At 36.4% G+C, this 12,099-nt stretch overlaps 1 protein-coding gene across 1 annotated transcript; it reads left to right on the top strand.

The window, feature by feature from the left end:
• Positions 1 to 485: 485 nt before the first annotated feature.
• On the top strand, positions 486 to 12,032 carry tesca (tescalcin a). Its single transcript, XM_052105030.1, has 8 exons — positions 486 to 574; positions 3,888 to 3,957; positions 5,768 to 5,848; positions 6,267 to 6,406; positions 8,926 to 8,987; positions 9,079 to 9,186; positions 9,644 to 9,691; positions 9,788 to 12,032. The coding sequence occupies exons 1-8, from the start codon at positions 514 to 516 to the stop codon at positions 9,869 to 9,871; spliced, it is 654 nt and encodes a 217-aa protein (XP_051960990.1). The 5' UTR covers positions 486 to 513; the 3' UTR covers positions 9,872 to 12,032.
• Positions 12,033 to 12,099: the final 67 nt, after the last annotated feature.

Raw genomic sequence — 12,099 nt, 5'->3', positions numbered from 1 at the left:
CAGTTATTTGTTCATTGCTTGTCTGTTTATAAGTTATTTATAAAATTATGAATTTGATAGATCTAGCAAAATTTGTGTCTAATTGTGTTATTTTATAATTGTCTTATAAAAAATTATTTTATATATATATTTGTAATAATACGCATTTTGAATATGATAAAAAAAAATTATACCTTCATAATTACATCGTATAGCCTATTAAAAATCATATTGTCCACGGCCTAACAGAAAACCCAATAGGCCTATGTCATCTTTTTAAATACAGTAAAACTTTAAACGGTGCCATCTAAACTGCATTGTAAATATGTAAATAAACTTGCATTACTGTGGAATTTCGCGCCCCAGGCGGTAAAAACCGGACGAGCTGCTGCTCAGAGACTCAGGTATTTTACTACAGCTCATTTACATATTTCGTCATGACTGGGGCGGAGCTTAACAATAAGAGCGGTTCACATTGTAAAGTTCTAGCCATTCTTCATATGTGTTACCTACTGCTCTCTCTCGGATTTTAACATGGGCGGTTCCCAGTCTGGACGAGTGCATGTTTTCCAAGATCTCGCTGATAAAACCGGCTGTGAGTATCTTTACGTTTAAGTACTTAAAATATGTACAATTTAAGTTACTGACCATACACGAAGTGCAATGGTACAGTAATGGTATCAGATGGTAATATAATGGAATTTTGATATATGGTACCTATGAATGATTGGTTTATTCATATACATGGTACTCGAAGATACTTCAAAAAATACCATGGTAATGCCTTGGTGCATGTCAAAATGGTCCATGAAAGAACCAAGATGGTATTACGGTGGATTTTTATTAATTTATTTGTAATTTTTTATTTTCTCCAAAACTGTTATGATTTTTTAATTGCTAATTTATTTGTTGTATCTATCTATCTATCTTTATATATATTGTCCTTGAGTTGAGGTGAAAACTTTTAGTTAGCAATGCCATGAAACTTTGATTCATACTCTATAATATCTGATACATACTCATATTTGACTAACTGTTTAAAGAATTGCTTGTTTAAGATGTTTAAATGAAAGTTAATATAAAGTTTTACCCTTGATCCTTCTGGATTATTCCTGTATGTTGAAGGAAGGGCAACTTTGTTAATGGGCAACTCAAATACTGTACATTAATATTCAAATGTACACACTTGATAAATGACAATTGCATTACACACTGCAAATAGTGTTTTGCATTTAAAATGATTCAATGTCAACACAAATCCATCTAAATCCACAAATCCCTTGGTGTCATTCATTTGGATTCTTGGAAGAGTTTGAGTGATTTTGGAGCAACACATGAATCTGACTCACATCTAGGGAACTTTGTGTTGTTCATTGTTTAAGAGAGGTGCTTTTGCAACAATTAGTCACTGTACAACTCTTAACGTGCAATATTTAAAATTGATATTTTTTAAAATGGAAATGCAATTCTGTCATCATTTACTCACCCTCATGTCATTCCAAACCTGTATTACTTTCTTTCTTGTGTGGAACACTAGACAACACTGATTTTCTTAACATTATGCTTTGTGTTTTAAAAAACTGAATTACCACAGCTGTGAGAGGGTTTCTATTACAGCTGCTGAGAGAGTGACAGTAAATTGGGCATCTTCTCCCATCTCCCGTCTTAAACCCCCGCTCGCTATTTTTTTTTCTCTTCTGAAAAGTCATTCAAACGTGAGAGTGGATTTTCTCTTTTGATCTTGGAGCAAATGTGTAAGTGAAAATAACATTTGCTGTGATCTCTCATTCACTCCCATTCACCGCTGTTGAAGTTTACCCTGCAAACGTTCACTTCCACATTCCAAAACTCGCAGTGTGAAAAGTATATTTAAGTACCACGTACATCAGAATTGTAACTTCAAATTACTGTAATTAAAAAATGTTTAATTTAAATTCAGTCAATATTATGTCATGAAGTTAAGTAGATTTTACTTAATATAATACCATTAAAATTTCCATAGAAAAACTATGTGCAAAACTTGCTAAATACAATGTAATAAATCGTACTAGTCATTTTTTTTTCAGCATCATGTTAAGCTGAATGTTAGCATTAGTCACCATTCACTTTCATTGCATCTTTTTGTCCAAGCAACGAAAGGGAATGGTGACCTTTGCGTGTCCTGTTCCTTAATACCAATCACACATTACACGCAAAGCTTTCCAAAATTAGCTGTACTACCACACATAACAGTTATAGCCCATGCATAGTCTGATATTCATCAGGTTTTTGGTCACCTCCATGACTGAGCTCCAGCGTTTCTTTGTGGAGAGAGGAAAACCTTCCAGAAGAACAACCATCTCTTAAGGAGTGGTGGTGGTGTAGTGGGCTGAAGCACTGAACTGGTAAGCAGAAGGTTGTTGGTTCGATCCCCACAGCCACCACCATTGTGTCCTTGAGCAAGGTACTTATCTCCAGGTTGCTCCGGGGGGATTGTCCCTGTAATAAGTGACAAAGTCGCTTTGGATAAAAGCGTCTGCCAAGTGCATAAATGTAAATGTAAATCCCTGCAGCACTCCACCAATCAGGCATGTATGGTAGAGTGGCCAGACGGAAGCCACTCCTCCGACCCCCAGACGGAAGCCACTCCTCAGTAAAAGGCACATGACAGCCCACCTGGAGTTTGCCAAAAGGCACCTGACAATGAGACAATGAGAAACAAAATTCTCTGGTCTGATGAAACAAAGATTGAACTCTTTGGCCTGAATGGCAAGAATCATGTCTGTAGGAAACCAGGCACCGCTCATCACCTGGCCAATACCATCCCTACAGTAAAGCATGGTGGTGGCAGCATCATGCTGTGGGGATGTTTTTCAGTGGAGACTAGTCAGGATCAAGGGAAAGATGAATGCAGCAATGTACAGAGACATCCTTGATGAAAACCTGGACCTCAGACTGGGGCGAAGGTTCATCTTCCAACAGGACAACGACCCTAAGCACACAGCCAAGATAACAAAGGAGTGGCTACGGGACAACTCTGTGAATGTCCTTGAGTGGCCCAGCCAGAGCCCAGACTTGAACCCGATTGAACATCTCTGGAGAGATCTTAAAATGGCTGTGCACCGACACTCCCCCATCCAACCTGATGGATCTTTAGAGGTCCTGCAAAGAAGAATGGGAGAAACTGCCCAAAAATAGGTGTGCCAAGCTTGTAGCATCGCATACAAAAAGACTTGAGGCTGTAATTGGTGCCAAAGGTGGTTCAACAAAGTATTGAGCAAAGGCTGTGAATTCTTATGTACATGTGATTTTATTTATTTTTTTATTTTTAATAAATTTGCAAAGATTTCAAACAAATTACTTTCACGTTGTCATTATGGGGTATTGTTTTAGAATTGAGGAAAATAATGAATTTAATCAATTTTGGAATAAGGCTGTAACATAACAAAATGTGGATAAAGTGAAGCGCTGTGAGGTCAACAGAGAATGGCCAGACTGGTTTGAACTGACAAAGTCTACCGTAAATCAGATAACCACTCTGTACAATTGTGGTGAAAAGAATATCATCTCAAAATGCCATTCTGAGATGAGGGTTGGCCCGCTGTTTTGGTGGCACGAGAGGGACCTACACTATATTAGGCAGGTGGTTTTAATGTTGTGGCTGATGAGTGTATGTATTTGGGCATATATGCACCTTTTCAAATTGCACTGTAATTTGTGAAAATATATCTGACAAATATGAAAACATTGAACATGAAATGTTATCTAGTATTAAATATATACGAACATTTGACTTTTTTATCAGTGCAAAGCGTACATGAACATACATATTATATATGTGTATTACATATACTGCCATATATCAGAATTCCACAGACTGACTGCTTCTTTAAAAGTATTTATTTGAAATATTCTTTATCTCTCTGCAGTTTCCATTGAGCAAGTCCGAAATCTCCATGACAGATTTATGTACCTGACAAAAGATGAGGACACTTTAAGGTACTCTATCATTCTTAACCACATAAAATGGCTTGAAGAACGTCACTTTCTTGTCTGCATTGACATATTTCCTATTAAAACAGGATGTTAGGGCATGATATATCAAAGGGCTCATTCCTTTTTACAAAAAAAATAGCCAGTGTCATTTAGTTTAGGTCACAGCCGTGAACCATGATGTTGCTAGTGTGTAGCAGGTGGCATTAGGGGGAGGGGCATTCTCATTCAAGAGAGTATTTTATTGGACAGTTAATTTCTGTATATCCCTGTGCAGAAGATGAGTCGTCAACATGTTTAATCTGAAGAGAACGACAGTTGGCCTATATTTTAAATGGGTATATCTTCTAGAAGTTAATTATGTCAACTTTTAGTAGTACACTTGCATATAAATGACCTATAAAGACTGACTGATAGAAAGACTGTTGATATTTGAACTCAACAGCCAAACAAACACACCCCTCCTTTCAGTGCTTCTTTAGAAGCTCTGCCTCCAAATTTACGCATGCGCATTGCCATGGCAACAACACTAAAATCTGGGCTTTATGCATCAATCCAAATAATTCCACTGTGCTAGCAAACTTGTGTTTTCAGGCCGTCATGGCTATAAAAACCTTTCCAAATGTTGTACGGACAAATACCATGATATAGAGCGAATAACAACACAGCAATTAAAGTAAATAACGTTAGCTAGGTAGTTGGTTAGCAAACTGTTGCAATGATAACACGCAGAGAGAACGAGACAGTTTCCTGGAGCCAGCACACCAGCTTCAGGCAGCGACACACACAACTCTCCTGCTACTATAGCTAACATCACAACAAATGCATATATTGGTTCTGTGAAACATAGCGCAACTAATTTTACCCACTTATCAATCAGAAACAGAGCAACCTTTGCATCCATCTTCAGGCCTTTCAACTCTTGCAGGTCTGTCCACCGTTGGAAAGCCTCTCCGATGTTTAGGTGGCTCCTAGCCCTTGCCTGATCATACCCCTGGGCTGTTTCTCAGCCATCTCTCCAGCAAGTTAACATTAGCCAGAATTACCGTCCCTCTTCTACTTCTAATGAATTTCCCTCTCGCTCACTGCCCCATTTCCCCCATCTCCCCTTCCCCCCATCCTGTGCATGAGCACGCCCCCTTTTGCTGGTTGGCTGGAATAGTGTTGTGTGGATCGGTCCGATCCACTTTGTTTATTTTTCAATTTTCAGAGCCAGGGCTGTGTACAAACACAGGATTTGTTTTCAGCGCAAACATAGAACGGACATCTAGCGGACCGTGAAGAGATATTCACGGAATTTGACAAAAAAGTGTATTGGATTCAGGGCTGGACTGGTAATCTGGCATACCGGGGCCTTTTGGGAGAACCGAGCAGGCCAGTGTGTCGGCCGCGAAATGTGACGAATGGGCCGCGATAAGCTAAAATGAGCAGCCACATTATGCATAACGGACAACAAAACGTCGCCGCGATATACAGAAATGTACAGCGAACTGGTAAATACAAGGGTATTATGCTATAAATATGGTTTATGAGGACATTTCTACTGTCCCAATAATTCAAATAGCTTAAAGAAACATACTAAATGATGTTTTATTGAAAATGTAAAAATGCAGAAAGTTATTTGTGAGGGTTAGGTTTAGGGGTGGGGTTAGGAGATATAATCTATAGTTTGTACAGTATAAAATCCTTATGTCTATGGAGAGTCCTCATAATAATAGCTGCACCAACATGTGTGTGTGTGTGTGTATTGAAATAGATCTTGAAATAGACAACAGGAAATTAACAAGAAAACAAAACAGTTTCTTTTGAATTTCAGACGAGAACACTTTGACAGTATTAGTTATTTGGCTTTCAACCCAATCCGGAGAGAGATCATTGATGCGTTCTTTGATAAAAGGTGAGTACAGAAAATAAGTTGTAACAAGTAGGGGAGACTGGGTACATAATTTATTGTTATAAACAATGAGGATATTTAACATGCCTGATAAATGCACTTGATTTCTCAAGGAGTGGTTTTGTATGTTTGTTTTAAACCTAGTTCAAAAGTGTCTTTATTTATGGTCATTTTTGTGAATAGCACCAGGTGAATACAATAAAACCACACTGGGACACATTCAGGCAATGATCAACTTTGTGTTAAATACACTGTATCTTTGTTTCCTGGGCAACAACAGTGGAAATGTACGATGTTTTATTTAGCCAAGGCATTTTTTAAGCAGTCTATTGGTCATACATAGTAACTTACATATAATAACATACTTCATACTTATATACATAAATACAATACATTATATGTGTATGTTGTGAACATCCAGGAACTTGGGTCAAAATGAGGTAGGCTGTCTGCAGGAAATCGAATTTGAGGAATTCCTGACCATCCTGGCCTTCTTCAGACCACTCAAACCACATGCTACTGAAGAGGAGATAGAAAACATCAGGAGAGCCAAATTACGCTGTAAGACCAAAGACTTCAAAGCTTACTTACAAACTGATGATCTTTTACAAATTGATATTTTGATTTCAGATACCAAACCTCAATGTAACAACTCATATGTATATGTTACATTGAACATAATAATATTATCTTCCTGTCAGTAAATTTGTATTCAAGGAGACCAAGTAATGCCTCCTACACACTACACAACTTTCAAAGATGTCGGATCGTGGAACCGTTCATATTACACAACTGTCTGTCTTGTCATGGAAGTCGTAGCGTTTTCAAATTACACGACGAATCGGCGACACATTACAAAACATTTAAATATTGAAAAATCCCCGACGACTCTGCCTGGACTCCAAATTACGTTTCACAACAGAGTACACGCGAGAAGTGATGCGAGATACGAAAACAAATGCATGATCATATGTTATACATTTCAGAATATGATGTGTATGTTTTTAATCATATAATATATTGGTTACAATATGAAAAATGAGCTCCTACTGAAAAATCAACCTATTTGCTTACCTGACTGTCCAAGAGAATTGGCAATTTCTATCCAACTCTTCTCTTCCTCCACCCGGTTGTGGTACAGTTCATGAAACATCAAATAGGCGCTGGTGCTCCTGCCAATGTTCCACAAATTTTTCCTCCATTTCTTCGGTTCAATGAGACTTTCTTGATACCACAGCCATGCTAGTTGATGTTCTGTTGCAGGTACATCAGGACTCCTCCCACTGAAACGTCACGTGCCCTGTTTCTTGCTCTCTCATTGGCTGTAGGTCAACGCTGCAGTTGTATTCAGTCAAAACATATTTCACATTGCACGATTTGGAGTCGCTGACAGGTCCAGATATTTAACATTCTAGATATCTCACTGACATCAGTGATCCGTCGCTGCTTCTCTCAAATCGCATCTTTGATAGTTCATGAATTGCGCTCGTCGCTCACGGAGCGAGCTCCGATTTGCTCACGATTTCAGGCTTTTGTCGGTGACATACAAGAAACTGTCGGCGAGCGAAAATCGGGCTTAAAATCGTGTTGTGTAAACTCACCATAGCCTAAGTGACTGACTGATGAATGGACAGACAGATAGATAGACCGACAGATGGAGAGTAGGGCTGCACAATTAATGGAAATAAAATCGAAATTACAATATGACATTTTGCGATTGTCTGCAAAGGGCTGCGATTTCATAAATAAATAGTTTGCTCGCTTCAAAGTTTATTTGCGCTGCTCTGACTAGTCGGTTAAGTTAGAGCATTATTACAGTGTATTCAGAGCGATTCTGTGCTTCACAACTCCATCTCGTACTTTAAGTAACAGAAGTGCTCAGAGTTCAGTTCCATTTGCTTACATGCATTAAGCGTTTTATTTACACTTAACCGCCGCATCCTGCAGTGAAGCGGTTTTATTATCAACTTCTTTAGCAGCATCTCAGTCTCCGCCAGGCACAGATATCATAATAATAACACAGAATACAAGATGGGTATAATTTACACATCTTTATTAAATGATTGCTGAGCAAACGGTATTAACAGTAGCCCCTGTAGATTCCAAAAACATGTGCTCTTCCTCTATTCTCCTTTAGTTTATTTACCTCACGAGAGAGCGTGTAGCACTTATTACACTCCCAGCGGCAACAAGTGAAAGCGGAACTAATTACCAATATCCAACTAAAAGAAAAGGATGGAACGTACATATAATTAATCTTTATAAAATATTTAGATACTATAATATAATGCATTGGTAAATGAAATTTATTAAAATAATGAATACAAATAATTTAACGAAATGGTGACAAACTAACCAAAACTTTAAGTTTAATTACACCAATGTTCAACTTCAGTTTGATATTAATTCTCGTTCTTTAGGACTATCTTATGAAACAGTAGAGAATAGTTTGTATATGCCTACTTGTTTTTAAGGCCTGGAGTAAAGCATAACATTTTATATTTTGTGTTTATTTAATTACAGTATTTTTGACAGCAACAACTATGGTTCCAACGGGGAAATCCAGCTAACAGTGACATTGAGCATAAAGCTAACATGCTGTAAAATTAGCTGCTGATGAATAGTAAAATGATCAGCTTCAGAAGATTAGATGAAAAGTAAATTGGAGACACTTTTATCAGAAAACATCCTGATTGGAGGATCCCTAATATTGTGGACTGGGTTTCAAAAACGAATGATTAGTGGGCCGAGACCCTGTCACAAAATTGACGAAAACCAGCACACAGTGGATAGAATTTGAATATGAAGAAGTGTTTTTTCTTTGTTTATATATGTATTTGTTTGTGGGTGAATTGAAATAAAAAAAAGGTCTCAGTTTGTTTCTTTTAAAGTGTGAAAACCCCAGTAGCCTTTTGGCGGTTGAATGTCATAATCACAGCTCAAATCGCAATCGCAATATTTTTCAAAAATTATCGCAATATGAATTTTTGTCCAAATTGTGCATCCCTGATGGTTAGACAGACACACAGACTGTATTCACGTATCAATTAATATGTTAATGCTTATTTTGTTTTTTGTAGTTCTATTCAACATGCATGACACCGACAATGATGGCATTATCACATTGGACGAATATAGACTTGTAAGACTAATTTTACTCTATTCTAACTGTTTACAACCACAAAAATGTGTCATTTGATTTGTTTGGCCACTGTGTGTGATCTTGATTACAGGTGGTGGAGAAGCTGCTGTTCAGCTATGAAACTATAGACTCAGAAAATGCCAAGGCTATTTCAGATGCTGCAATGCTGGAAGTCGCCAGTGTCACAATGGGTCAGATGGTAGAGTATCATTTTCAATGATGCATCTCTGAACTGTGATTCAATTTGATTCCCACTGATTTAAAAGTTTTGAAATACAATTTTGTTTTACAACAGAGCAGTGCTTCTCAACAATAGTACATGACCCTGGCGTTGCTAGCGGCATACTTAGCTGAGATACAGGAACCAATTTTTAATTGGACATCAATTGATGACCCAACAAAATACTACCATGAACTCTATAAGAAAAACAATATGCAAAATGATTAACATGACATATTGAACAAAGTAAATGTGTCTTGTTTAAAGAATAACAAAAGATTTAAAACAAGACACATTTTTGGGTCGCGACCCACCAGTTGAGAACAATAGCTGTACAGTGTGATACTCAAGTGTTATTGGTCTGGTATTTGATATTTGCAATATACACGTTTTGAAGTGTTTCAGTAATTGATACCTGTTAACATCCTTTCTGTAGGATCCAGATGAATTTTATGAGGGAATAACCTTTGAGCATTTCCTGCAGGTTTGCAATCTATAAGTCATTAGTTTATTGGAGAAATATGAATATGGCACGCACTCTATTTATACTTTACCTCACATCTGAATGTCTCTCCAACAGATTTTAAAAGGCTTAGAGATCGAGACCAAAATGCACATTCGCTTTCTGGACACAACAACAGTGCAATGTTTAAAAAAAGAGTAATTTGCTCTTTAGATGAGCACAACGTCTTTATTTGAGACATCAAATTCTCAAATCGGCCCTAGAAGTGCCTGACAATTTCAACCCTTATTATTGAGTTTACTTACTCTGATATGTCTTATAAACGGGCCAAATGTGTTTGTATACAAAATGTTTTTGGGACAAATGTATATAAAAATGTATGAATGCCATTGCATTAGATAACAAAATATCAAACCAAGTGGGATTCACAAAAAAAATAAAAAAGCACAAGCACTCACTTCAATTAAAACATCTAAAATATAGTTTGTTGGGTTTTAAATTTTAAAACAAAAGATATACTGCTCAAAACTAAGACAAAAAGTAATACATAGTGGAACATGTTCATAGTCAATATGATGAACTACTCTGCTAGGACACCTGTGTTAACTTGAGGGGAACAGATTTCATATACAGTATCCACTAAAAATCATTTTGACACTAGTTGGTTAAAAGTAATTGGCTAAGAATAGTTAAATGGCTAATAAAAGTTAAGTTAATTCTGGGAACAGCTCATTTATTGATAGATGCCACTTGGTTTGATATTTTGTAATCTAATGCAAAGCCATTCACACATTTTAAGTCTGCTTAAAGGGACAGTTCACCCAACAATTAAAATTCTCTCATCATTTACTAACCCTTATGCCAGCCAAGATGTGTGACTTTATTCCTTCTGCTGAACACAAAGACTTTTAGAAGAATATCTCAGCTCTGTTGGTCCATGTAATACAAGTACACGGTGGCCAGCATTTTAAAGTCCAAAAAGCACATAAAGGCAGCATAAAAGTAATCCATATGACTCCAGTGTTTTAATCCATGTCTTCAGAAGCGATATGATAGGTGTGGGTGAGAAACTTATCAATATTTAAGTCCCTTTTAACTTTAAATCTCCACTTTCACTTCCACATTCTTCATCTTTTTTTTTTTTTTTGCCGATTTGCATTCTTAGTGCCAACACCTACTAAGCAGGGAGGATAATATATATTAAAAAAGGACTTAAATATTGATCCGTTTCTCACCCACATCTATCATATCGCTTCTGAAGAAATTTATTTAACCACTGGAGTCGTATGGATTACTTTTATGCTGCCTTTATTTGCTTTTTGGACCTTCAAAGATCTGGTCACCATTAACTTGCATAGTATGGACCTACAGAGCTGAGATATTCTTCAAAGAATCTTCATTTGTGTTCTGCAGAAGACAGAAAGTCTTAGACACCTAGGATGGCATGAGGGTTAGTAAATGATGAGAGCATTTTGGGTAAACTATCCCTTTAAGTGTCCAAGTATAATACTTTATATTGAGCCACTGGATGTATATATCAGAATGAGTCTCGTGATTGTAAATTTCCATTCTTAACAAAATGCATATTGTGATAGAGCTCTTTGCATAGTCAACAATCTTTTGTATTTTAAATAAAGCAGTGCTATTTCTGAGACAATCTACACCCTCCAATAAGTTAATGAGTCAACATGTATTATCTTATCAGTTACCTCTAAAACAACAAGGACCTGTTCTTTTACAGGCCAAGCCTCTCATTACAATGAAATGCATTCAAACAGAATTTATTTATCTCCCAAGGTTAAATATTAATTTAAGTGGAAATCAGTGTTACAAATGACTAATTATTTATAAAAAATCATACATTTCTATTTACTTAAAAAAAACACTTTTCTGCTCAACAAATTAAAAATAATGTCTATTTTTCTTTCTTGTTCATTGTTATACACAAGTCATACACTCAACACCTCAAATTTCTCCTTCACAATGACTCGTTACGGGGCCATAATTCATGTATTCTACATAAATAATATATTGGAAATAAGCATAACCCTATAATGTACTTAAAAGTAATTACATTTATTGAAAGTAAGTAACTAATCTGATTACAAGTGTTTAAAATGTAATGCATTACACTACTTTTATGACTTAAAAGTAATTAGATTACGTAAATAATTATTTTGTAATTGGATTACACCCAACACTGTTGCAAATGCCTTAAAGAAATTACAGTATATATTTTTTTTACATTATTGGCAAGTTAAATCCCCACATCTGTAACTAAATCTATATTTTGAAGATAATAAAATGCTGATAGTTTTAGACATTGCAATTATTGCTATTGTGAATTTTTTAAAAGGCATTGATTTCTGTCTGAAATCATGAATTTATGCACCATTGCATAGTCAATTCAGAAATGCCTACGCAAGGAA

This window comes from Xyrauchen texanus, chromosome 3 (genome assembly GCF_025860055.1).
Source record: "Xyrauchen texanus isolate HMW12.3.18 chromosome 3, RBS_HiC_50CHRs, whole genome shotgun sequence".
NCBI classification, from domain to species: domain Eukaryota; kingdom Metazoa; phylum Chordata; class Actinopteri; order Cypriniformes; family Catostomidae; genus Xyrauchen; species Xyrauchen texanus.
The sequence above is the reverse complement of the archived record's forward strand: the minus strand, read 5'-3'. Positions and strand labels throughout refer to the sequence as shown.